Below are 27,375 nucleotides of genomic sequence, written 5' to 3'. Positions count from 1 at the left end.
TAGGCGTGGCCTAAGAATGAGGCTTATATTTTAGTATACTAGACCATGTAGTGAATGTGTACAGAAAGTTTTATCAAAATTGGCTCGTACGTTTTTTGAGATAATGGCCGTCCATAGATTGGTTTTTTGTCAGCACTTTGCCTGTAAAATCGATGTGGCTCCGGAAATAGGCGTGGCCTAAGAATGAGGCTTATATTTTAGTATACTAGACCATGTAGTGAATGTGTACAGAAAGTTTTATCAAAATTGGCTCGTACGTTTTTGAGATATGGCCGTCCATAGATTGGTTTTTGTCAGCACTTGGCCTGTAAAATCGATGTAGCTCCGGAAATAGGCGTGGCCTAAGAATGAGGCTTATATTTTAGTATACTAGACCATGTAGTGAATGTGTACAGAAAGTTTTATCAAAATTGGCTCGTACGTTTTTTGAGATATGGCCGTCCATAGATTGGTTTTTGTCAGCACTTGGCCTGTAAAATCGATGTGGCTCCGGAAATAGGCGTGGCCTAAGAATGAGGCTTGTATTTTAGTATACTAGACCATGTAGTGAATGTGTACAGAAAGTTTTATCAAAATTGGCTCGTACATTTTTGAGATATGGCCGTCCATAGATTGGTTTTTGTCAGCACTTGGCCTATAAAGTTATTGAGGCTCCGGAAATAGGCGTGGCCTAAGAATGAGGCCTTATATTTTAGTATACTAGACCATGTAGTGAATGTGTACAGAAAGTTTTATCAAAATTGGCTCGTACGTTTTTGAGATATGGCCGTCCATAGATTGGTTTTTGTCAGCACTTGGCCTGTAAAATCGATGTGGCTCCGGAAATAGGCGTGGCCTAAGAGAATGAGGCTTATATTTTAGTATACTAGACCATGTAGTGAATGTGTACAGAAAGTTTTATCAAAATTGGCTCGTACGTTTTTTGGAGATATGGCCGTCCATAGATTGGTTTTTTGTCAGCACTTGGGCCTGTAAAATCGATGTAGCTCCGGAAATAGGCGTGGCCTAAGAATGAGGCTTATATTTTAGTATACTAGACCATGTAGTGAATGTGTACAGAAAGTTTTATATCAAAATTGGCTCGTACATTTTTGAGATATGGCCGTCCATAGATTGGTTTTTGTCAGCACTTGGCCTATAAAGTTATTGTGGCTCCGGAAATAGGCGTGGCCTAAGAATGAGGCTTGTATTTTAGTATACTAGACCATGTAGTGAATGTGTACAGAAAGTTTTATCAAAATTGGCTCGTACATTTTTGAGATATGGCCGTCCATAGATTGGTTTTTGTCAGCACTTGGCCTATAAAGTTATTGTGGCTCCGGAAATAGGCGTGGCCTAAGAATGAGACTTGTATTTTAGTATACTAGACCATGTAGTGAATGTGTACAGAAAGTTTTATCAAAATTGGCTCGTACGTTTTTGAGATATGGCCGTCCATAGATTGGTTTTTGTCAGCACTTGGCCCGTAAAATCGATGTAGCTCCGGAAATAGGCGTGGCCTAAGAATGAGGCTTGTATTTTAGTATACTAGACCATGTAGTGAATGTGTACAGAAAGTTTTATCAAAATTGGCTCGTACGTTTTTGAGATATGGGCTGTCCATAGATTGGTTTTTGTCAGCACTTGGCCTATAAAGTTATTGTGGCTCCGGAAATAGGCGTGGCCTAAGAATGAGGCTTGTATTTTAGTATACTAGACCATGTAGTGAATGTATACAGAAAGTTTTATCAAAATTGGCTCGTACGTTTTTGAGATATGGCTGTCCATAGATTGGTTTTTGTCAGCACTTTGCCTGTAAAATCGATGTAGCTCCGGAAATAGGCGTGGGCCTAAGTATGAGGCTTATATTTTTAGTATACTAGACCATGTAGTGAATGTGTACAGAAAGTTTTATCAAAATTGGCTCGTACGTTTTTTGAGATATGGCCCGTCCATAGATTGGTATTTGTCCAAAAATAGAAGAGGTCTAAAATGAGGGTAGTAATATAATACAGTAGACCATGTATTCAAAAGTAATGTATTAAGTATAATCTATAGATATTTTTGTATTTGTTCTTTTTTTAAAATTATAAAATTTAATTTTAATAATATAATTTAATCCTGAAGTGATTGAACTGGTTCAGGAACTAGGTTAGTTGTAGTTCAGGAACTAGGTCAGGAGTAGTTTCATGAACCATGTTAGGATTCAAGTCAGCGGATTAGTTCTTTTTATGGATGGAATCTATGGCCAGTTTCACACTGCTGACCATGTTAGCTCCTCTGACAGTTACATTTGTTACCTTTCCACAAATATCACATAATGGATTCTTAGGTACTAACCCAACATTCTGAAGCCATTAAAAACATGTTTTATCATCTTTTAAAGCAATTTCGTGAAGCTTCCTAAGATTGACAGCCATTAAAAAATACACAATGTTACTTATGTGAAATTTAAAATATTACCTTAATTGTATTATTTGAAAGTGTTTACAGCTGTTCATATAGATTATTTAAGTTAATTGTTAAACATAATTAATCAGTATCGATTGACTATATCGATGGTTATGATTAAGTAATATCGTTTGCCAATTTCGATATAAAAAACCGGGTCCGCTTATTGGACCCTACCCGAAGTTATTGCAATTGGTTTGATTATTAATAGCTGGTTAAAGGACTGTCCTCTAACAAATAAGGGTGTCATTGTAGCATCAATCAGGTAGGCCTAGTGTGCACTTTAAAATTACTAAGCGATCAGATAAATATATAGATTTATATATAAATTCTTTGAAGCAGTGCTTTAAACAGCAATTTTAATGAAATATTAATACATTTTTTATTTTAATATAGGTTTGTATTTTATCACTGGTGTCATACAAAATGCAGATAATATGAGAGATATTCATAATGAAGTTTTGAAGAATTTCTTGAAATATCTTGTGAACTTTCAGACTAAAAATTGTTATGGACTGAGTGAAAAAACTTTGTTTAAATCTAATAGACAATTCATGGTTTTGTTTTTATGCTATATAAGTAGGTAAATGCATATGTACTATTATAAATATAAAAAGTTAAAGAGTGATCATGTGATCAGTGTTTGAATTTATAGGTATTATCTAAAAGGCCAAATTGCCTCAACGTGGTCCGACGTAATTAAAGTGACTGTAGTACATAATACTATATTTTAATATGAAATATTTACTTATGTAAGTTTAAAAACATTTTACATATATAAAAATTCAGTAAATATTTGTGATGAAGATTTTGATGATTGATAGTAAAATTAAATTTCGATCGAGAAAATTTAAAGTAGTTTAGAATAATTTACAATTTGCTTTAAAATTCTTCTTAAATTAGTCTTCAGTAGTCTTTTGACCTATTTATCTAAATTTTGACAAAAAATGTAACAAGTATTATATCTTGTTTAGATTAGAGCAAACTTGCGTTGTAACTTGTTTAATAAATTGGAACTACTTGTTATTAATTTGTGGAGCCTTGAAAATCAATTTGGAGTATTTAGCATTTAATCCGTACAAATGTTGAGTTCAGTTCTATTTCTACTGTCAATATATTCTATATAGAGTTCTGTGACTTGCATTTATTAAATTTTGTCGATAAATCTCTTGTTTAGTTTTAAATTGTGTTATTAATGTTGGCTTTTTTTGTATTTTAAGAAATATCAGTTTAGTTTGACATGAATTAATTCTTGTTATAAATATCAATGCCTTGCGGAAAAATTTCTTTTTAAAAATAAATTTTCTATTTTATAATTTTTTTTAAACTGTTGAATTTTAAATATTATATTTTTAATGACCTTGTTTGATTTTTGAATTCTTAACTCATTGACTGCGGTGGATGCAGCTTATTACTATTACGGCTGTCTTAAAGTTGCTACATGAAATTATCACAGTGAAGGTGTTAATAAACATTTAAGTTTGTTTAGTTTCTGATTAATTTTTATAAGTATCCATTAAGTTGATAATAACGTATTTGAGTAAGATAAAGAGGATGTAATACAAAAACCATTTCTTGTTATTCCATTATTACATGTTAAACTTGTAAGATAAAGAGCTGAGATTTTATCACTTACATATTTCATGACTCGATGTCATCTTCTGTCATATATAAGTTCCTAACACAAGTTGTTTTACCATAGACCTCCTTCGTACAAAGATAATTTTTTCATGGCTGTAAGTTAATCAGTAATCCTTTTTTTTTTTCAGAAATCTGTCATACGGCTACACAGTCTTTCAATTTTGGACCATGGCCGATGCTTCGACTATCGATTGCGCTCTCATGATTGAGTGGCTCAACAAACAACAGTCGGTTACAAAAACTGGGAAGTGGAAGTCCTCGACATTGAGTCTCATACGAAATGAGTTCAGAGAGATCTATTTGCAAGCAAAAGTATCAGCTGCAATACTTAAATTCCGCTTAGAAAATGTTAATGTCCACAAGAAATTCATTTCAGAAGGAAAAGCAACAATAACGTTTCACGCGCATCCTGCAGTTTTGTACATTTCAAATGCACCAGCATCACAGCTTTTATTATTTCTAAAAACTATTTTTATAAAAATGAGCAGTTCAAAGAGCTCACCTAAGGTACCACTTCGAGAACAGTTGCTTTCGAATAAAAATAGAGTTGTACAAGAAATCAGCCCAATTAACACCAAAGATATTAAGAGAGTATCGATTGCTAAGGAGACTAGTGCCACCATACAGGCTGGTGCTTTGAAGAGAAAAAGTGTTTCCGAGAAACAAAACGTTCAGGTATGTTACAATCAGGCATGCTACAAAGTTACTAGAAATCAGGTGTCTTTAAGGAAAAATTGAAAATTATACTTTTTCTATAAAATACAACTGCTAGTGTCTATTTCTCCCCTCTTTTACTTAAAAAAGCACTCATGTAGTTTGGAAAAAAGAAGTATAGTAGGGATTGATAAGTAAATTATTTCTCATTAAAAACAGTGGTGCACTTTGAGCATAGCATCAATTTCCATCATAGATATATATATGTAAACTTTGGAAATGGTATAATTTTGGTTTGTGGGTCATGTTCAGTGAAGTTACATAGACATTTTCCTACCATGAGGACAATTGCAATTATTTGGAAAGAACACAATCATTTAAGCTGGGGTAAGTTGATAGAGTGCTTGTTTTCACAATTAAAGAAGTATCTGCTTCTTGGCACTGTAGATTATGTCATCAAGGAATTGTTTAGAAAATCACCTCTTTGTTATGTTTAGTAATTGTATAATGTTATTTTTTTTTTGAAATGTTAAGATGTATAGATTAAAATTTAGATCCAGAGCATTGCATTATGCCCTCAAAAAGCGTAAAAATAAGTTTGTGTGAAGGAAATAGTGTTTTTTTCCAACTTTAATTCAAAACCATTTTCCATTATACCAGTCTCTAAGGCCAAATGACAAAGAATGTAAGGGTAACAAAGGTTTTAATGTACATGATTATACACCATTGAATTTGCCAGGCAGCATTCTTTAAGACTGACCTAAAAATACCATTAAGTGTAATATGCTATTGATTTTTGACAGAAAAGAATACTCATTTTGACACATTTATTTTCATGTGGCTACTCAACATTAGTTGAACATTCCTGACAACTCCCATGTTGTAGAGCATGATTTCGAGTGCCTATGTGTAGATAACAAGATAGAAGTAAGTTAAACGTATTGAAGCATGGTTAGTTAGCTAGTTAAGGTATAAAAATATAATCTATAAAATAGAGTATATGTACGTATTTTTTAAACATATGCAAGATTATACAAAGATTGTTACCATTATTTTTAAGTGCAGGAACGTAATTGTAAAATGCTTGTACTTTTCAGGGAAACAAGAAACTATGTACTGAATTACTTTTAAAAGAAAAATTAACAGCTGAACAAAGAGAAGTAATGGATGCTGTAAAACAAGGAGTTAACATTTTCTTTACTGGTATGTACATATGTAAACAGTATATTTAAGAAAGAGTGTTTTTAACCTATTTAGTCACTTTCTCAAGATATGAAAGTGGTTAATAATATGATCTGTATTTTATTTGGTTTTACTTAATTTTTGTATTCCAATTTGGTATTATTTAGCTCTGTGAGGCTTGTTTCTGTAAACATTCTATTCTTTTCCAAACATTGGCCTATTGTGTTATCACATTTTTACACAACTCCACGACAAAATGCAACAGAAGATTTTGGAAGATTTATTTAAATTTATTGTTTGTGTAGCCGTTTATACAAGATGTAAGCAAACATTGCCACGGGGAGTGTAAGTTCGTGTTATACACAGCATATCTACATATTATCAAATGGAATTTCCTGCCTTTAGTAGATATGTAAACACACCACCAAATACAAGTGACATTTGCTGTCCAAGGTTTTACTACAGTGATGGGCAGATGCCTTACAATGCTCTATCCTACATTACACTCTCTTAAATGTGCTTAACAAAGCATAGAGTTATAGTGAATGTGTTATAAAGTTATAGTGAATGTGTTATAAAGTTATAGTGAATGTGTTATAAAGTTATAGTGAATGTGTTATAAAGTTATAGTGAATTTGTTATAAAGTTATAGTGAATTTGTTATAAAGTTATAGTGAATGTGTTATAGAGTTATAGTGAATGTGTTATAGAGTTATAGTGAATGTGTTATAGAGTTATAGTGAATGTGTTATAGAGTTATAGTGAATGTGTTATAAAGTTATAGTGAATGTGTTATAGAGTTATAGTGAATAGTCCAGGAGCTGAGAGCCAATTTGCATTGTGTAAGCACTCAATTAATTTTTGTTATCAAATCAATAAAGAAATGTCCTTTTAGAAAATAATCAATCATCAGTCGTACAGTTTTCGTCAAACATTCATAAAAGAAGTTGGCTCTCCATACAGATACAAAAATATACAAAGAATTGTATTGTGTTAGCAATTTGGAGCTATATTCAATATTCACGTGATAGCAATGTTAGTGCCTTGTCACCGGAAAATTTACATGTCAGTTCCATAAGGATCTATGCTTGTGAAATGAATTTATATAGTAACCATATATTAGTTTTTACACCTATATCATAATGCTTTTGTGTGAATAGATGTTGTACATTCAATTGAAATAATTTGATAAAGTAAATATAGACAAACAATTGTGTGCTCAACATTAAAGCTAAGGAAAAAATACTATTTTATAGTTCTAATTTTACACAGAAAACAAAACTCTTCACCCTTGTACCCTACCCAATACAGTACTTGTTTATAGTACTTATAGAAGAAATGGTGTATTGGAAAAAGCATTACACCAAATATTGAATCTTTTCTTTTTAATTTCAGCTTAATATACGAAACTAACTATTTTGAAATTTACAAGTCTGGGCAAGATATCCCTCTGGATTCAAACTGTAAAAAGAGTTGTCTTAGGGTACATCTTATAAATAAAAATGAATCGCAAAATGTGTTGGTAAGCGCAAGTTCCGAGAACGGCTGTACCAATTCGGTTAATTCTTTTTGTAATATGTCCATTGAAATCCGAGAAAGGTTTTTATGAAGAAAAAGTTAAGAAAATTTACCTAGAATATTTTGGAATTTATAAAAATTTAGTTTTTAAGTTTCATAATTCAAATTAACCTGGCACTAAACAGCTGTTGGCAGTTATAGTTCGACAAACTTTCTAAAACATCTGTTTACATTTAAATAAGTAAACATTGCTTGATCGGTAGTGTAATGCAGATAGTAAATAAAACGTTAATATATAAATTTTACTCCAGATTGCGCCAGTGACAAAGTAAAATCATCTTAAATACACGCATTAAATACTGTTATAAAACTAACCTTAATAAACAAAGTTATGAATGTTTTCACATAAGTTACTTTAAACTGGTGGGCTTCCTTGACATTATGATATTAAATTTTAACAATGGCTTATGGAAAAACAGAGAAATGAATACGAACATGCCTCAACCATTCATTCTTTCCCTGGCTACAGTCCAAAAAACAAGTATAATGCAAAACTGTATTAACGATTATTTTGGAATGTTGCATAACCTTAATAAGGATTTTCCTCTTATACCGAAAGTACATAAGCAGTATGTAGGACTTCCCCCTAGGTCGTAATAGGCTTTTCAGTCCTACTTATGTGTGTATTTTCTTCATCAGGATAAGGCAAACTCAACTATGTCAAAACGATTTTGACCAAAATAGATTTCCGAGACCTAGATAATCAAATGTATATAGTATTTTGATCGAGGCAATATGGCAAGCTAAACTGTGACATAGTAGGTAAGTGAATTTAAACGGTCTTAAGTAGGCGCTTTTTAACCGAAGTAGGCATCTCGGTCCTACGTAAGTATATATATTTTTTCTTCGTCAGAACAACAAGGCAAACTCTACTATGGTACTGATAATATCTTAGACCTGAAATATATGAGAAGGACTGGAAATATATGCTTTTTGACCGAAGTAAGTTTCCGAGATTTGTGTTTTCTTGATCGGGATGAAAAGGCAGATTCAGCTGTGACGTTATGTATATAATTAATTAGAACCAGTAACAGCTAGTTATCAATAAATTAGCTCTATTTTATTCACCCCCCTGTTTATTATTAATACCTACATTTCAGTTTTGTCTCTATTATCATTTATTATTTCTTCAAAATAGTAAACAAAATATTCTGCTTGCTGTGTATAGGTAGTGCAGGCACTGGGAAGTCATTTCTCCTACGCCATATCATCGCTTCTCTGCCTCCAGACAGAACTGTAGCGACAGCTAGTACAGGGGCGGCAGCCTGTCTCATCTCAGGCACTACACTGCATGCTTTTGCAGGTTTGGATTCAAATTATACAAAAATGTGAAGGAGAACTTTAAATAATCCTTCTGGCACAGTCAGAAGAAGTACTTAAATTCGTTGACAACTGAAATATTATTAATTTATTTTCATGGAATTTACATGAGTACTCAATATCTCTATAAAAGTTTGAGATGCCAAAAATTTGTTTTAAAACTATTAAGAAATTTTTAAATTTGTTTCAGCATTCCTATCACCAGAAAAGTTATAAAGAAAAGATGGAAAAATTATTATATTTGTATTTAATCAATGTCTCAAAAACTGTTGGAGCTACAAAATAATTGTTAATTATAAAATGTTTAATAAATCTTAAAACATTCTGAAACTCTTTTGTTTTTCTCTGTATGCATAAAATAAGGTAGATGTAAAAGTTTAAATGGGTCCGATATTGAAATGAAATGGCATACCAAGCTGGCCGATGAACTTACTGTTGTCAAGATATTTATAAGATCTATTTTTGTTCCAAATTTTAATTTGTTTGGGCTATTTTTGGGATATTTATTGTTACTACAGGCCATGTTGTATGTATATATATATATATTTTTATATATATATATCATTTATCTTATTTATATATATACATTTATATATATATATATCAATATATATATATATACATATATACATATATATACATACACACGTAAACTTTTGAACAGGGGTGGTTGTGGGTTCGGAGGTTATGCAAAGATTTTCTTTAAGTGCTACCATGAAGGCGATTGCAATAGGCTGATTTGTACACAAAATCTACCTAAAAGTTGCTTTACGACATGAAATTTAACAAATAAGTAAAACAAAGTTATTTTATATTTCAACATTATAAAGAGTTTCCGAGAGCATAGTATCCTAGATTTGACTTATTTTGTTTACGTTACCAAAATACAAGAATTCAACGATTCAAAAGTGAGAATGAAAACAAAATAAGAAAATGGAGTTTTACTGCTCGGTGTAGCCAGTTTTGAGATAATTTGTATAGGATCCATCTTTTTATAACAGTATAAATGTATTTTTCATCCTGCCATATTGTTGCTCCTTAACGATTTAAAGGATATAGCAGGATGAAAAATACATTTACATTGTTATAAAAAGATGTGTGTTATAATCGTATGTGTCTAGTAGCACATATTAAGATTTAATGTGTTTAAGTGTTATCATAACAAATAATTTTGTTGCCATTCTAGGAATGGGATCAGGTGAAGGAACTTTGCAACGGTGCATTGAACTAGCCAGGAGACCTCAGGTCATATCGAATTGGAAGAGATGTAAACATTTGATCATTGACGAAATCTCTATGGTTGATGGGAAATACTTTGAGGTAAGTAAAGTTATTAAAAAATTCTATGACTTGAGATTTCCAAACCATGGTTATTTTGAATAGAGTAAAATTAATTGACCTAAGTATTAACAAAAGGTTCAAACATTATCTTTTTACTCTTAACCCTACTACTTTTTAATTAAATTGTATGAAGTACTTATCTTAATTGTTGGTTGGCCTAAAGTTTCACTTAATTTATGATACATTTTAAATCTTTCAATTGACATTATAAACACAATTCTAGAGTATTACATGTTGCATAAAGCTAATATGTAAATTCACAGTAGCAGTACAGTTTTTAGGGTTATTACTTTCTTCAATGTAAACCAGTATTCTAAATATAATTTTTGATGTATCGTGTGTATTTTTACAAGTACTAAATAAAAAAATGTAAGTCTCAAAAAGATTTTTATTAGGACATCCCTTACAGAAAACTGAAACATCAAATTAGTCTATTTGAAGTTAAGGAACTTATTAATAATTTTAGTAAAACCGTTTTCTATCAATAAATTACAGTTTTGAAAAACAATAAATTGAATTCTTCCTCATTGTCAAGGTTATTGTACACATACCAATGGCCAATGCCAATGGCGAAGTGTAGCGGGTACAACGGTTATTGCAAGATAACCAGATGAAGCAACGTCGAGCGTGGCTGCTGCTTGGATGGGTGACCATTGAGCGATCCTGTCCTTGCAAGCAGCCCGCCTGCCCGGCCATTGGTGGTAGTTCCGAAGTCACCTTTTAGCCGTTGGTCCCCAGGTTAAGTGTTAGAGAGGGCTTCTTAGCCCTAACTTCGCCTGTAAAATAAGACATTTACTTTACTTTACTTTACATACGTGTTAGATAATAGTAATAATTAAATAAATTAGCCATTCATTTAGTGATACAGTTTTCTGTTCACTGATGATTTTTGCAGGACCTCAGGTTCATCCACACTCTTATGGCTAGCCTAACCTGCCTCCATACAAAACCTTTCTTAGCTACCCTATTGTTTGAAAATGGTTGATGGGAATTTAAAACTGTGTCTATGACATTGAACTGTGTTATATTTTTAGGAATAGCAATATTGGGGTATATTGTACAGCTTAATTTACACAACAGGTGTTTTTGGCTATCATTTTAAGTTGATTACTTTCATTATCTTTATGTAACTTTCATAATTTGATGTCTCATTGCAGAAGTTGGAGAAAGTAGCTCGAATAGTAAAAGGGGTTGATAAGCCTTTCGGAGGAATTCAGCTTATTGTCTGTGGAGATTTCTTGCAGTTACCACCTGTGGTTCCTCGGAATACGCCACAAACCCAGAAGTTTTGCTTTCAATTTCATGTTTGGAGAATTTGTAATTTTCAAGTTCATCAGTTGGTGAAAGTTCACCGTCAGTCGGATAACCACTTTATTAATATCCTCAACAATATCCGCATTGGCAAGTAAGTACTGATTTATTGATTTTCATTTAAATAGCATAAAGTTAGTAAAAAGTTAAAAAAAAAAAACAACTGGATCCGGTATATTTACTTTCCATTGCAACTTTTTTTGTAGACAAGCAGAAGACAGTAATAGCTGGCAGTATATCATACCTATATTGAAGAAGGCAATAATGCTGTAATTCTTTGACAAGTTTCTATTTATCAGGATTTTTGTTTGAATGTAAAAATTGTAAATTTAAATAGCTATTTCATAAAGACATATTTTATTTCATTTTTATATCTATTATATATATATATATATATATATATATATATATATATATATATATATATATATATATAAAGTGAACTTAGTGTAATGAATCCTTGTAATAAACAAATGTAGTAGATATTTCTTATTAAAGATTACTAAATTTCTTCCTATTTACAGTAAGAGTAGTTTTATTGATTATAGTAACTATAGACTAGTGTGTGAATTTCCTGCACTTTCAAAATTATTTGAAAGATAAGCAAGTCTGTTTAAAATGATTATTATGATTTTAATAACATTCTTTCAGCTAAGGAATACATCAAGCGTTTCAAGTTGTAATAAGAATTTTTTGTTTTGTTTTTTAATTTAATTGTAGTTAAGCAATAGATGAAATATGTATCTTTTTTGTGGTTTGCCTGTTTTAAACTTGTGAAACCTGTAGTTCATCAAGGATATATTATGGGACCACTTTTCATTTTATTATAATCAAATAATTTGGGATTTACTGTTGAATATTGTGATACCCATTGCTACCATGTTATACGACGAGTCTATATCAAAGGCAAACCCTTCCTTTCTGGTCCATAGATATTTTTCAAAATGAGGTTATCTTTTTATAAAACTATTGTTAGTTAAAATAATCACTTTTTTTAACTCAGATAAAGCGAGAGATGGGCGGAGGACTTTTATAAGATTGGGAGATTGGCTAAGAATATTTCTTCCTAAAGTAAAAGAATAAAAATCAAACTGGATTTTCTTTAATTTCAGCTTTTCAATTTCTTAATCAAGAATTAAAAACATTCTAAATATTAAAAAATTACCTTATATTTGTCATTAAAATACTATTTTAAAGTTATAATGAGTTCTGGTAATAAAATTATGAACTAGAAGTGATAAATCTTTACTAAAATGATTAGAAATAAGTTGAGTACCTAGGCAACTTTCAATATTAAGGATTCAATAATTCTTTATTCATAAAAATTTACAATTAGCATACAAAGAATAGCATCAGAAAACTACACCTAAATAACATATTAACAATAACAGAGCTGAAATGTAATTCTTACTTCTAATAGCTTACTTCTAATGTAACTCACAAAACCTCCAATCAAGAGTGATGACCAAACGTCGAATAGGACTACCTATAAATTTTTGACTGCCAACGTTCAGTCTCTCTTAGATAAGCTCCCTGAACTTGATATTATAATCGCCAACAATAACTTTTCTGTTATATGCTTAAGTGAGCACTGGTGTACCTATGACTCTAAGGACCTAGCTCTTATAAGTGGTTTTTACTGTGCTGCCATATTCTGTAGATCTTTAAGATTGCGAGGTGGAGTCGTTATCTATGTACATGAAACATTAAAGTTCTCTGAAATTAATGTAAATGATTTCTGTGAAGAAAATGTTTTTGAAGTTGTTGCTGCAGTCGTGGAATTTAATAATTTTAAAGTAATCTTTGTATCTATATACAGAGTCCCTAATAGCAACAAAGATATATTTTTAAACAACATGGAAAAACTGTGGTTGTTTTTGTGTAATTTCAACCTCCCTATCATTGCCTCTGGGGACATCAATATAGATATTAATAAAGTAAATGAAGAATTTCCAAATGAGTTTCTCAACCTTCTAAGATCGCTCGACTGCTGTTGTTTCAACTACAAGCCTACGAGGGGAAAATCCTGTTTGGACAATGTTGTAAGTGGCCTACCGAGGGATTCTCTCTCTGTCGATGTACTACAGCCTCCTTTGTCAGATCACAGTGCTTTGATAACTATCTTGACATCTCAGTCCAGTATTGAACATAACCTGAGTGGCATTCCCGTAGAAGAGGAAAAGGTAATAAGATCTTTTAGTATGTCTAACAAAGTTAAATTTTATTCGTATTTTGGTCAAACGGACTGGAATCATGTTTTAAACAGTAATCCAAATCTCACACTTTTTGAAAACTTTTTAAACTATTTTCATGAAGGCATGAACTTGTGCTTTCCAAAGAAAATTGTGAAAATTATACATAAAATAAATCTGTGTTCTAATAGTAGGCCCAAATGGTTTTCTGAAGAACTTCTCCGTCTAAAAGAGAAAGTTAGTAGTCTGCATCATATTCATCTGTGGGCAGTAAGGTACAATCTGTTTGTCGAACAAACCAAGTCAAACTATGTTGAAGCTCGGAAAACCTACAAGAAAGCTATTATCCATGCCAGACTAAATTTCAATGCTGAATATATATCCTCTGCATCTAGTAGCTGTAAGGCAGCATGGGAAATTATTAACAGATATAAAGGTAGCTCAAATGCCTGTAAGATCAGCCACAACCTAACCCCTGATGACTTCAATTACACCTTCATTGCAACAGTGAAAGAAGCATGTAGTCAGGCTCCGCCTTCTTTGGCGGTTTCCGGTCAACTTGTGAGCGGCTACCAGGTTCCACCCCTACGTTTTGTGTGGAAACTAGTTTCAAGTGAGGAAGTATTGAAGTGTGTCCAAAGCATCAAAAGCAGTTCCAGTAAAGACATCTTCGATATCAGTGTTGATCTGGTGAAATTTGTTTTGCCTGTGATACTAGAGCTCCTTACGGCTAGCATCAATCATTGTCTTTCTACAGGCCTGTTTCCTGACTTGCTTAAGTTGTCAAAAGTTGTACCTATTTTTAAAAAGGGTGACCCCTCCCTGGCTGAGAACTATCGACCTATATCTGTGGTGCCCACCTTTTCCAAAATCATTGAAAAAGCTGTGATATACCAGGTTAGTGAATTTTTTGAATCTAATTCTCTATTTTCTAAAAATCAATTTGGCTTTCGCAAGGGTTTGTCCACTGTGGGCGCAGTCTCAGGAGTAATAGGTGGTTTTGAACACTGCTCTAGCACACTTGCCAGCTTGTGTGATTTGACAAAGGCTTTTGACTGTGCTCCACATGACATCTTCCTTAACAAATTACAACATTATGGCCTAAATGGTGTTGAGCTAAACTTCTTTCGAACTTACCTGTCTGATCGCACTCAGAGGGTGTACTTCAACAACACACTCTCTGAGTTAGCTTCAGTTAAGGGTGGTGTACCACAGGGATCGGTCCTTGGCCCATTCTTATTCTTAGTTCTTATAAATGATTTGCCTACCAATGTGGATTGCGGCTCAGTAATTTTTGCAGATGACTCCACGTTTTATTGTATTAATAACGATATAGATACCTTGTTTGTAGAGAGAACTCATGTCCTCCACCAAGCTAACCACTGGTTTTCATCTAATGGTCTGTTACTAAATGATAATAAATCACAAAATATTTTATTTTCTCTTTGTAAAAATCTTACGCTAACGAAGTATAATTTAAATTTAAAGTCCTGTGTAAGACTGTTGGGTATAACTTTAGATTCTAAGTTGACTTGGCAACCCCATGTTCAGAGTGTCTGTTGTAGGCTGTCAAGAGTAATTTTTTTGCTGCGCCACCTAAAGAAACTTGTTCCCAAAGATTATCTTAAATCCGCATATTATGCATTTTTTCATAGCACCATATCGTATGGAATCACCATATGGGGTAACAGTCATGATATTCATAAAGTATTACTGTTACAGAAAAAGGCTGTTAGAATTTTAGCAGGAGTCTCCTCCTTAACTACATGTAAACCTATTTTTGCAGAGGAAGGTATTCTAACTGTTATCAACCTTTATATTTATTCATGTCTGATTAAATTAAAACAGAATCTTGGTGACTTTTCTCTTAGAAATGACATTCATCACTATCCTACTAGAGGCAGCTTATATTTAGATCAGCCCTACTGCAGATTAAGTAAAACACAATATAATATGTATTCTTTTATTGGTATCCGTTTGTTTAATAAACTACCTCTTACCAGTCATAACATTAGTCTTAGTAAATTCAAATCAGTGATGTATAGATGGCTGTTAACTAGACCTTTTTATAGTATAGATGAATACCTGACACTGTCTGTGATAGATGTTTCTTTTGAATTTTTAAACCTATCTGTATTGTAGCCCACATAAATGTTTTAAATGTTACTGTTTTAAATTGTCTGTTATTGTACTATTTATTTATTTATTATTGAATGTTTACCATTTTATTACAATGTTATTAATTTATTTTCTCTAAAATCTATTAATACATGGATTTATTGTTGTTTGTCCATGCTTAGTTATACATAGTATACTGTTATTTCATCTGGCCAGTCAGGTTTTCACTGGAATTAACATTTAATGTAATGTATCTAGATTTAATATTTTATTGAAGCTCTGGTGACGATGTCAATGCATTTTAATAATGTTATTATGACTAATAAAGATTCTTGATTCTTGAATAGTTTAAGGATGTAAAAACTCAATTTTAAATGACATTAACTGAATGTTTCAGCGTAACGAAGGAGGTCACAGACTCCCTGATGAGCACGGCATCCCGACCCTTGTCCTCGCAGGACATTGTTGCCACCAAACTGTGCAGTCACAACCAAGAGGCCTCCAGAATAAACACCTTCGAGTTGGACAAATTAGAAGGTTCATATCCTTTAATTTTTAATACTCTTTTGTAACTTATGGTTTGTCTATTTAGGTATTTTATTTACATTGCATTCTTAAGTAATAAGAACTGACAGGACATGTCTCAGAAAACACCTCATGAAGGTGGGCCTTAGCCAGACTGAAGAATGCAGACTCTGCGGAGAAGAGGAGGAATCAGTGGAGCATATATGTTTAAACTGTCCTGCCAAATCTAAAATTCAGAAAAGATTCCTAGGGGCATATCTCCTCAGCCCCCAAGGACATCAGAGAACAGGAGCCCTCAAATCTGATCGGCTTCTATAAAAGTTGCAGATTCTGAGGCTACAAATATAAGTAAGGGAGGAGGCGCAAAGGACCTTTTAGGACTAAGTGCGGGGACAATCGTCTCTTTCCCTCAGGAAAAAAAGTAATAAAAAAGGAGTAAAATATAATTAGTATTCAAGTTTGAGTTTTATCAAATTTTTAATCAGGTATAGTTTATTTTTCTAATAACTCATTAATTTGTTACCAAAGTTTGATTAAGTTTTATGATTATATTAAGATAGATAGAAGATAGAAAAAATATTTATTTTCTTGAAAATATGTACAATAGTAAAATTATATAAACATCATTTATACCTTAAGCACAAACACAAACATTGCTCCTTAATTGTAGACACAATTGACATGAAAATAAAAATAAAACAATGTAACTTTTTGTTAAAGAAATATGAACATGTCTTTTTTTTTATATTAATACAGCTAAGGTACATCAATAAACAAAATTCAAGAAAACAAAATAGGACCTCAAAAGGCAAGGAACTGCCTGTGTAGAGGCTCCAACTTTCTTAGAAAAAAAAGAAAACAACACTCAAGCAAATGAAATTAACAAATAAATTCAAATACGATCAATCTTCCCATTTAAACTAAGCTTTAACAAAACAAATTTGAATAAAAAACACATTTTATAATTTTCAAAGTCTAAAGCTAATTCAGTACATAAAATGCCATAAATATAAATTATAACCATATCCAGTTATTATATCTTCCATATAGACTTAACGTTTGTACAGACTTAACCAACAATAAACCTAAAATTAATTATCAACTATTTATATTTACTAGAAAATCAACACTTTCAAAAGACAATAACCACGTTTTTAATTTTTTTGAAAATGATTTAGAATTATTACAATTTATTATTACACTTGGCAAAACGTTGTAAATTTTGGGTCCTAAAAAGATGTAACCTTTTTGAAAAAAAGTTAAATTAGGCTTGGGCACAGTAAATACAGGTTCATTTCTTAATTTAGAGAACGTGTAGCCCTTCTCCCGTTTCGCCGCCTTCGCCAGGGCTAGGAGTCTGCGACCCTCGGGAGATAACGGCTCATTCACGTAGATGACCTCACCTCCGGGCTTGTTGATGTGGCTCAAGTTCAAGTTACGCTTCACTCGACGTTTTCTCAGAAACTCTTCTTTATCCATACGACGCACGAACTTGACAATGATACCTGCGTGATAGTTTTTCCCCTTGTTCTCCCTCTTACCCAGTCTGTGGCAGGTGTCAATCATACTGTCAGAAACATCAATATCTAACGCCTTACCCACGTCCTTGACAACGGTGAGCACGTCCTCATTTGGCTCCTGTGGAATCCCGTGTATTTCCAAGCAATTACCTCTCGAATACTGTTCCATGTCTTCAAGTCTTTCCTCCAGCTTCTGCACTTTATTTTTCAGCTGCCTATTTTCTGTCAATAAGTCCTCAATAACCTTAAAATATTGCTCGGTCTTCTTACACTCAACTAAGAAATCTTTATGGTTTTCGACCAACTTTTCATTTAAATCCTCGAAAGCCTTGTTTACACCTGATTCATAGTTCTTTTGTACAGTTTTTAACTCATTTATTGCTTTTAAGACATCATCCAATGAAAGCTTACCTTCACCAGCCTCAGCCTCAAATCGCATACTTTTCCTTCTGTTAATATTATTCAGTACTTCTCATCCAGAGTAGGCAATTGAGTTGTGTAATGTACAGGAGCTGAGAGACGCTTCGTGGCCGAGGACAGTAACACTGCGGCCAGCAAGATGTTGGATGATCAGACACCAGTAGACAGCATCTTAGTTCTCAAAACAGGAGCACAGGTCATGCTGCTCAAGAACATCAACATCGCCAAGGGACTGGTCAACGGAGCTCGAGGCGTTATTACTACATTTTCAAAAGATGGTTTGTAAAGTTTGTCACGAAAAAGAACATAGATTACTATTTTTTTTTTAAGTAAGTACTGTTTTAAAATGTTGTTGCGGTACTGCTTCAGCCAGTGTCCTAATTTTGGTGAGTATAAATAATGACAAGCCACAGATGCCATTACAGCAAAAATCAATTGTTTTTTCTTACACCTGTTAATGCATATTAATTAAAATGCCTCCATCAATCTAGAAACCGTCAATTACGAAAAATGCTGTTATTTCTTGTTTTCTTACTGCGAAATGTGTGAAAGCAGGTGAAATTCACTGTCAGAACTGTGAAGTGCACAGAAAAAAAATTATGAGTTATGGAATGGTACGTAAATGGGTGACAGCTTTAAAAAGTGACTGAAAGAATGTTGATGATAAGAAACAGAGTGGACGACTCTCAGTAATCACTGACGATTTGGTGCAAAAAGTGAATGAAAAAGTGAAATTGAAAAGGAGTTTCTTCAAATTTAAAAAAGAGCTCTCTGCTATTTTTTTAACTCATCAAAGAGGGTATAGTTTTGCTGCATGACATTGCCTGTCCACATGCGGCAGAACGAACTCTAGATCTCTAGAGATTGTTCAATATGATAAAAGCCATATTATTGGTGGCAGTCATGTAGAAAGTATGGGCTTTCGTATAAAAATAAAATTGTTGCTAAAAATGCACTGGTTTTTTTGTATATACCAAAACTGTACAAATTAAAACAAATTGCCTTGTACATTGCATAACAAGCTCTAAATTAATATAAATTGTACCAAATGTATATTCTTGTATGTAAATGGTATATGTGCTCTAGACTTCCAAACTACAAAATTACTGTTAGTCCTTTTCTTCACACTTCAAAACTGACAGTGGAATAAGATATTAAAAGGAGTTAAAAAAAATAATATCTATAACATTGGAGTGCTATTTGTTACTACATTTGTTTATTTCAGGTTTCCCAGTGGTACGTTTCATCTCTGGTGTAGATTTAACAGTTCGCAGAGAAACCTGGATTGCCAAGTCCGCAAGTGGCAGTCTATTCAATAGAAAACAGTTACCTTTAAAGCTTGCTTGGGCATTTTCTATACATAAATCTCAGGTATGTATGTGTATAATCTGTAAAAATATTCTCAATACATTTTTATAAAAAAACTTAACAAGTACGTGGCCTACTCCAAAGCAGTGACCAAATATTTCAAACCCTCTTTGGCACTTATAAGAATTGTAACTACTAGTGAAGACAGTTAACATTTTGCCACACATTTACTACCAATAAACATGCACTCATGAAACTGTTTTTGATTTTTTTTACATTTTTAAAGTTTTATTTGATGCTTAAATATCAAACTGCTTTCAACCTCTCTTAATGAGTTGTGGAGAAATCTAACAGGGTCAAGTTTGAATTTTGTTATGCGTTAAAGACCTTTCACTCAAATGTAAGTTGCCATAATTTGTTTATATAAAAAATCAATAGAAGAGTCATTTAACCTACTGGCCCCTAAATATTTCTGGACCTAACTTCCTTGCATGGATCTCGTCAAACTTACCACAATGCAAAGGTTTGTTTAAAATTGAAAATGCATTTTTTCAGATTTAAAACTTTTCAAATATTATCAAAAAACTGCTAACCATGCAGTTTTAAAAATTGTTACTAGATAAAATATGAAAAATGTTAAATGTTACATTTCACTTTACTTCTCCAAGGTCACTGAATTAAAACTACAAACTTTAAAAAATGATATTGTTAATTTTCTTCAAATGGTTTTTGAAACAATATGTAAAAGTTTCAAAATATGTACTGTATGGAAAAATTATATATAAAAATCTAAACTAATGCGCTATGCAGTAAATGTTTGTATGTGGGAGAGTTACTGCTGTTTGAACAATTCTATTATGTTGCCACAGCTGTTATTCAATATAACTAGCTCCTTCCAACGTTCAGCATCTATTAAGAACAAATTTTGTTTATTCAGACATTGTTTTATAAATAACAGTGTAAGTGATACTTCCGACACGTCTCATCAACAGTTAAACACTTGTTTGAACAAACTTTCCCTTCTACTTTTCACACTAATGGCAGACTGGCACTTGATCTCTCTCATCATCTTGAGCATTTGTTCGCCTTAAATTGACAAAACCAATTCACCACAATCTGCTGATTCATTGAGTTTAAACAGTAATCAGGCAACAACCAATGAATGACATTCATGGAGGATGACACAGTTCAATCTATACTTTGTTACGATCCTGTATTAGTTATTTCAGTATACACGCACATTTGTTACAAGTCACTGAGCCCGCAGTTTGGCCATGACTGAGCTCAGACGAGGCATCCTTTCTCTATTCTTTCTCCTTCTCTTGGCATTGGATCTGATTCTAAGGCTGTCCTTCAAGAATGTTGTATATTATCTTTCCAATAATTCCTCTACCGCTGTGATTGATATAAACTATGAAATTAATTTCTATTTGTTTATTTTTTGCAGGGTCTTACTTTGGATTGTGTTGAAATTTCTCTGTCGAAAGTATTTGAGGCTGGTCAAGCGTACGTTGCACTATCTCGGGCAAAAAGTCTGGAGTCACTTCGCATTGTCGATTTTGATCCGAAACAAGTTTGGGCGGACGCAGAAGTGCTCAAGTTCTACAGAAGAGAAGTGCAACGGTCATCCGCCAACACGTATATTGCATTAGGAGCAGCTAAGTCTAGATAACGTTTAGTCATAATATTCACAATGGTGAGTAACATTTACTGTAGAATCTACTAATCTGATCTGCTAGGAAGTAAAATCTTGGATTACTGCATGTTTTGGTCAGTTGATTTAATTCTAAATGTTGTATCAAAACATTTGAAGTTATATCTTCTCAGACAATAAAACATTTGTGTTTGCTATTGTATGAAGTCATGTTAGTCAAACTGTTTATCAAAGTTTAAAACAGTATTTCAAATAGAAAAAATTGTGTAATTTTATTACTTTTGTTTGTTATTAAATTTGGGCCAAACTCAAACTAAAATTATAATTTTTATTAAATTCTTAATAGTTTTGTGATTTAAGTTTGTCAGTGAATGTATTTGGTTAACGGAATTTATGGACTTAGCAGATTTTGAGATTAGTTTGGTTTGAATAGCCGAAACATCTCTAGAGTTGTGAAGATTAAATGTATCTGGTAGATGTAATAGGCTAAATCAATATGTAAACATCTAATGTTTTAGATCTATTTTTTATTTTTAGTTTTGTATTGTGTTACAATTTTGCACAGTATTTATATAATATATTTTTTTTTTTATTTTTAAGATTGTGTAACTGCTCTGTATTTAAATATTTAATTTATTTGTTTAGAACCGTTATAAGTTCATGTAACAGTTTTTTTTGCCCTATCAGTGTTTATTTGTGAATTCTCATAGGAATGCTATAAACCTCTTAGTAGCAATTTTCAAAGATTACAGTGTGTGCTGAACTCTGGATTTTTTTTATATTTTTCACAGGTTAATATCTTTAACTTAGCACACAAAACTGACCATCAGACATATAAATAATAATTCAGATGTTTGCTGTGATAAAACTTCCCAGCATTATGTACCTGATATGCACCAAAATTCAATCTCACAATTTTGTTCAGTTGGTGCTATTTTGGTTCATTATGCTATAAAATCATATTAGGGATAAAACGTTCTTATACGTAAGTAGTCAACAGAACTTGTCTGGACAGTAGACAGTTAGTAGTCAATTTTTTACTTTTATGAATTGATTGTTATATATATTTGTGTTTGCTTAAACTTATCTATAAGTTTTTTGACATTTGAAGGAGATCAAATTACAATCCTTGAAACATAGTGCACTACTTTTGTAACATATAATGATGACAAATGTCTGAAATCCTGTTATCCTTTCTGTAACATTTGGTGTTTTTACATTCAAATTATAGTTTCACAATAACAGTTTTACCAACAGTGACTATTATTTTTTTTAAAAAAGGAGAGAGGCCAGCCCACTTTTAAGCTTTAGTCTGTCCCTTATTCCTCATGGGCCACTGGCCTGTGCAAGGATCTCATCAAACAGAATAAGGAGGAGAGTCTAATATTACAAAGTCGATGGTACTGATAAACAGTGCAAGTATCACGGACAGGATTAAAAATGGTGATTTTGCCATTTGTTAAAATACAAAAGAAATTATTAATTGGATATATAATTTCACATATTGTTTTATAAGCGAAATACAACATAATTTTTATAAATGATATTGTGAGTCAAAGAAACTAGGACATCAGACCTTTGTTGACAGCTGTTACAAGTCTACACAACAGCCTGTCATTGTATACCAACTATTACAAATTGTTTATTTTATCTCACTCTCCGTCTGTCACTGTGTTATAACGTGGCATCTGTGAAGTGTAAAATTATATTAATCAATATGAGGTGCGACAATAAAGTAATGAAACTGAATTTCTTTGCAAGATGTAGCATTGCGTTTGCACAATATATTTGACCTTGATCTATAAGCTGCTTCTAGTCGAAGCGGCACATAGATGCAACTACTCAATCGTGAGTTGTGCTGTAATAAGTTAACACGTGTTTGTGTCTCTCGTTACGGAAATGGAACAGCATAATAATACACAACGGTTTGCCATTTCTTTTTGCGTTAAATTGGGTGAAAACGCAACAACTTACAGTATGCTTCAGAAGGCTTTTGGAGAGTAGGTTATGTCAAGAGCTGAAGTTTTTCATTGACATAAGATGTTCAGTGAAGGCAGAACGAATGGTGAAGATGAATACCGCAGTGGACGACCATCAACCTCACGGACGGATATGAACTTGGCCAGGGTGCGTGAAGTCGTACGATATGATCAAAGATTATCCGTGGAAATGATTGCAGAAGAACTAAACATCAATCGAGAAACTGTGTGTCTAATATTAACTGAAGATCTTGATATGAGAATAAAACTCGCATGTCAAAGTCAAAAGTGAAATGCACGCTTGTGTGCTTCTTTGATTCCAAGGAAATTTTTCATAATGAGTGGGTGCCTCCTGAACAAACAATTAACCAATATTACTACAAAGCAATTTTAGAAAGACTTTGTAAAAGAGTTCTTCGTGTCAGTGCCAACATTGTTGATAATTGGATTCTGCATCACGACAATGCGCCATCTCATATTGCTCTGTCATTACATCAATTTTTAACCTCAAATTTCAAATTTCAGTACTACCATAGCCATCATATTCACCAGATATCGCTCCGTGCAACTTTCTTTTTCCAAGAGTCAAAACAGCGGTCAAGGCATACCATTTTCAAACCACACAAGATGTTCAAAAAGTTGCGATGAGGGTTCTGGAGGATATTACCGAAGATGAGTTCCATCAATGGCAGAAGTGCTGGAAAAAATGTGTGTAATCATAAGAGAACTACATTAAATTTGACTAAAACTGTAAGCAACATTTTTCACATCAGTCTCATTACTTTATTGTTGCACCTCGTATATATTTACATTTTACATTGCGGTGTCAATCATCTATTGCAAAACCTGAAAATATACAGGTAATATAAATTGTGTTTTGGTGTACAAAATCAATTGCTCTAACGTAATATTTCTATTTGTAAAATAGGATTCTCTTGTTAAGTAATATAGATTTAACACTTTTTATGAGCCTATTCTGTCCAACCTAGCGGTACATTGAAATATCTGAGTTATTATACAATTTATGTAATGAAGTAGCATTCCTTCATTCAAAATATAGCACAATCTAATTTTTGTTTTCAACAAAAAACTTTTACATAATATCTTGGAACAATTACATAATAAAATTTAATTTTAAATGAAATTGAATTAACCCTTCTTGTGTTATGTATAATGCAATCTGTGATTACTTGGTACATTTTCCTCTTTATGTATAATTTCCTTGGTTTATAAATACGTTTTAGCTTGTTACTATAGATTTTTATATTTTAAGTTTAGTAAAACCACTTTATTTTTATTTTTTATGTTAAATAATATTACTTTTTTAATTTTATTTGATATCATTTGGTTTTGTATGTGTGTACAACTTGTGTACTGGTATTTTAGATTTAGTCAAATTTATTGTTCCCAAGTCTCAACTTTTAAAGTTTTTGAAACAGAAATAAATAAAAGCACTTCTAAACATTACTAAATTATTTTTAGTAGTCATTAATTTTTTTTACTGTAATAATGAATAGGGGAACTTGTGATAGTAATATATACAACATGTATCTCATTGATTATAAACTATTGAATAGTAGATCTATATATATATATATATATATATATATATATATATATATATATATATATATATATATATAATTATTATTATTATATTAAATGTTGGTTATCAAACTCACTATAACTGCCAAGAGCTTATGGCCTTTGCTTTGCTGAAATCTAATCCCAGTATAACTCATTTGACTTTTCTCAATCATCTGTCCTATTCATCATGAAAAACATCTTGTATTCTTTGCCTTACACATAAAGAAAGTGTTCAACTTACTAATGTTATCATTGTATAGAGAGTTCCTAATATTTGTATGGATGAATTGTGTTAGTGAAATTAGCAAGTTCTGGTGTTTTTCTGTGATACGGGAATTGTAGTTTTGTAATATACTACCTTATGATAATGATTTTTCTCATTAGATTTATGTGTAGTGATATTTATTTACATATTTTTTAATAATTTTATGTATACAAGGAATGGGTAAAGTGACAATGATATATATAGTGATTATATATTAAGATTTTATTTCAGTATTGAATATCCATGTATCTATTTTTCATCATTGCCATTTGTACATGTCTTAAGTCTGATTTGTAAGACTGGTATATATAATATTGTAGTTTTATACAACTCATTAAATATATTTTTCTACCTATGTTGTCAATGCGTTCCTTCCTTTCCTAAGACCTAATACCTATTATTTCAACATTATAAAATATGAAGGCAAGGAAAGTCCTGGTAACTTTCCCGGGATTATTTTTTGACATAATCTTGGTTGAAATTAACTGGGACACTGAAGTCAAAGGCTGCTAGTTCAAGGTAATGAAAGTCTTATACGGAGCATTGTAGTTTGCCTTGCTTGAATGCTAATGGGAAAGCAATGAATTTACTTGCATGGCATGTAAGATTGCTCTCTTCCATTTCCATTCATCTGGAAATCTTATGGTTGTACCTTGGATTTGCTTTAATTAATTAAACTTTGTATACCATAGGATAAAACTGGTTGTTGCAAATGAGTTTAAGAGTTACTTGGAAGATCATGTTTGAACTGAAATGAACTAATGAGATTTATTATTTGAACACCAATTCATGTGGAGCAGTATCTGTAAATATACATAGGATGGGTATAATCAGGTTAACCATTCCATTTCATTCAGGGCAAATCTAATGATTTATTTTATACCTCTATGTTTTCCAAAATGGTCAGTGCCTCAGTGCTAAATAGTGTTAACTAAACCTTTTCAGTGAGTATCAACGAACATATGATGTGCCGAGAGGCTCTTGGTATAGTGTTGGATCACTCTATTGAAGAAAAAAAGATGCTGAAATGTTTATCGTTTCACATTGTGTCCTGATAATTGTAGATGATTATGTGTATAAAAACCAAAGTGTAGTATGAATATTCTTATCCTGTGGAGATGAATTGTTCTTGAGTTAAAATAATGTCTATTCATCTAAATGGAGATGTCATATAGTGATCAAATAGCTTAAACATGTTTCTATGTTGACAAATGTGTTTAATGCATTAATATGAGAAGAAAACTACTAATTATAATTCTAAAGATAGGTTTTACTTCTAATACCTATTACAGTGCCATAGATGATTGAAATGTGTCTCTATTTACTTCTTGTTTATAATTGTTGGTCTTGGCACTCTGAGATAATAGATTAGTGTTTATCTACCTAAATTGATATCATTAACCCTTTTTGTGACAGGTCAATGTTACATATGTTGCAGTGTGGTGTCTCCTAGTTTAGGGCAACATAGTGTTATACTAGAAATTAAATTCTAAATTGCATTTAATATTAGTAAGATGAAGAATGTCATATAATGAAAATAGTAGCTTGGTAGACCTACCAATAACCTACCATTAGGCAGCTTTATACTGGATTATATTAACTCCATTAGAATATTTTTGTAACAAAAATCTGTGGTTTACTTAACTCTGCTTTGTCTGTTATAAAAGCTAAAATGCTCTTCAAATTGACTCCATAAATTTTTTTTCTGAAATATTGGGCAACAAATCGCAGATGCTCATGACAGTAAGGAGCACTTGGTCCCACTTTACTCTTTACGTTTCTATCTCTCAAATTTTCATATTAATGGTTTATCAATGTTCAATCCTTGCTTTTTACAGGGATCTCAAGATTTTTAGTCAAGGTTAAATTTAATATTGTAAACTTTATGTAAATAGCTGTATCAATAATTTATGTGTTTTTCTTGTACTGTTGGAATCGATTTTGGTAAGACAAAACTTACAATAATGTTCAATTAGATCTAATTCTTAGAACTTATTGCATTAAATCGCAAATAATGTATGCATAGAGAGATCTAGTGTTAAATCAATAATTCAAGGTGATAAACATGAACATATGTACATTATATTTCCTCAATGCAAAGAGAGGGATGGAAACCCTGTTTGACACTGTCCAGTAGAGGGTGAAACCGTGTCAGCCCCTCCTTCCCAGGTTGTAAAGGATGAGGCAGAGACTTTTTTTTTTTTACAGCGATAACAATTTCTATAATTTGGCATTACATGAATACTTATATATTATTTTAGTGTTTGCAATTTTTTATTGCATAAAGAAATAATGGTAAGGTTTTATGTTTGAGCTACAAATAGGGGGATGTTGGCCGAATTCTGGGATT

General features: G+C 32.1%; 1 protein-coding gene across 1 annotated transcript in view; it reads left to right on the top strand.

Annotated features, from left to right (window-relative positions):
• The window catches only part of LOC124362166 (ATP-dependent DNA helicase PIF1-like), a 31,579-nt gene extending 9,233 nt beyond the window's left edge, over positions 1–22,346 (top strand). The window contains exons 2-10 of the mRNA XM_046816413.1: positions 4,200–4,746; positions 5,823–5,928; positions 8,654–8,788; positions 9,992–10,125; positions 11,304–11,551; positions 16,165–16,304; positions 18,322–18,510; positions 19,458–19,603; positions 20,988–22,346. Coding sequence (XP_046672369.1) covers positions 4,240–4,746; positions 5,823–5,928; positions 8,654–8,788; positions 9,992–10,125; positions 11,304–11,551; positions 16,165–16,304; positions 18,322–18,510; positions 19,458–19,603; positions 20,988–21,212 — 1,830 coding nt within the window. The 5' untranslated portion in view covers positions 4,200–4,239 and the 3' untranslated portion in view covers positions 21,213–22,346. The remainder of the gene's footprint in view (positions 1–4,199; positions 4,747–5,822; positions 5,929–8,653; positions 8,789–9,991; positions 10,126–11,303; positions 11,552–16,164; positions 16,305–18,321; positions 18,511–19,457; positions 19,604–20,987) is intronic.
• The last annotated feature ends 5,029 nt before the right edge of the window (positions 22,347–27,375 follow it).

The sequence above is a fragment of the Homalodisca vitripennis genome, chromosome 5 (genome assembly GCF_021130785.1).
Source record: "Homalodisca vitripennis isolate AUS2020 chromosome 5, UT_GWSS_2.1, whole genome shotgun sequence".
NCBI classification, from domain to species: Eukaryota; Metazoa; Arthropoda; class Insecta; order Hemiptera; family Cicadellidae; genus Homalodisca; species Homalodisca vitripennis.
Note: the sequence above shows the minus strand (reverse complement) of the source record. Positions and strands in the feature narration are given on the sequence as shown.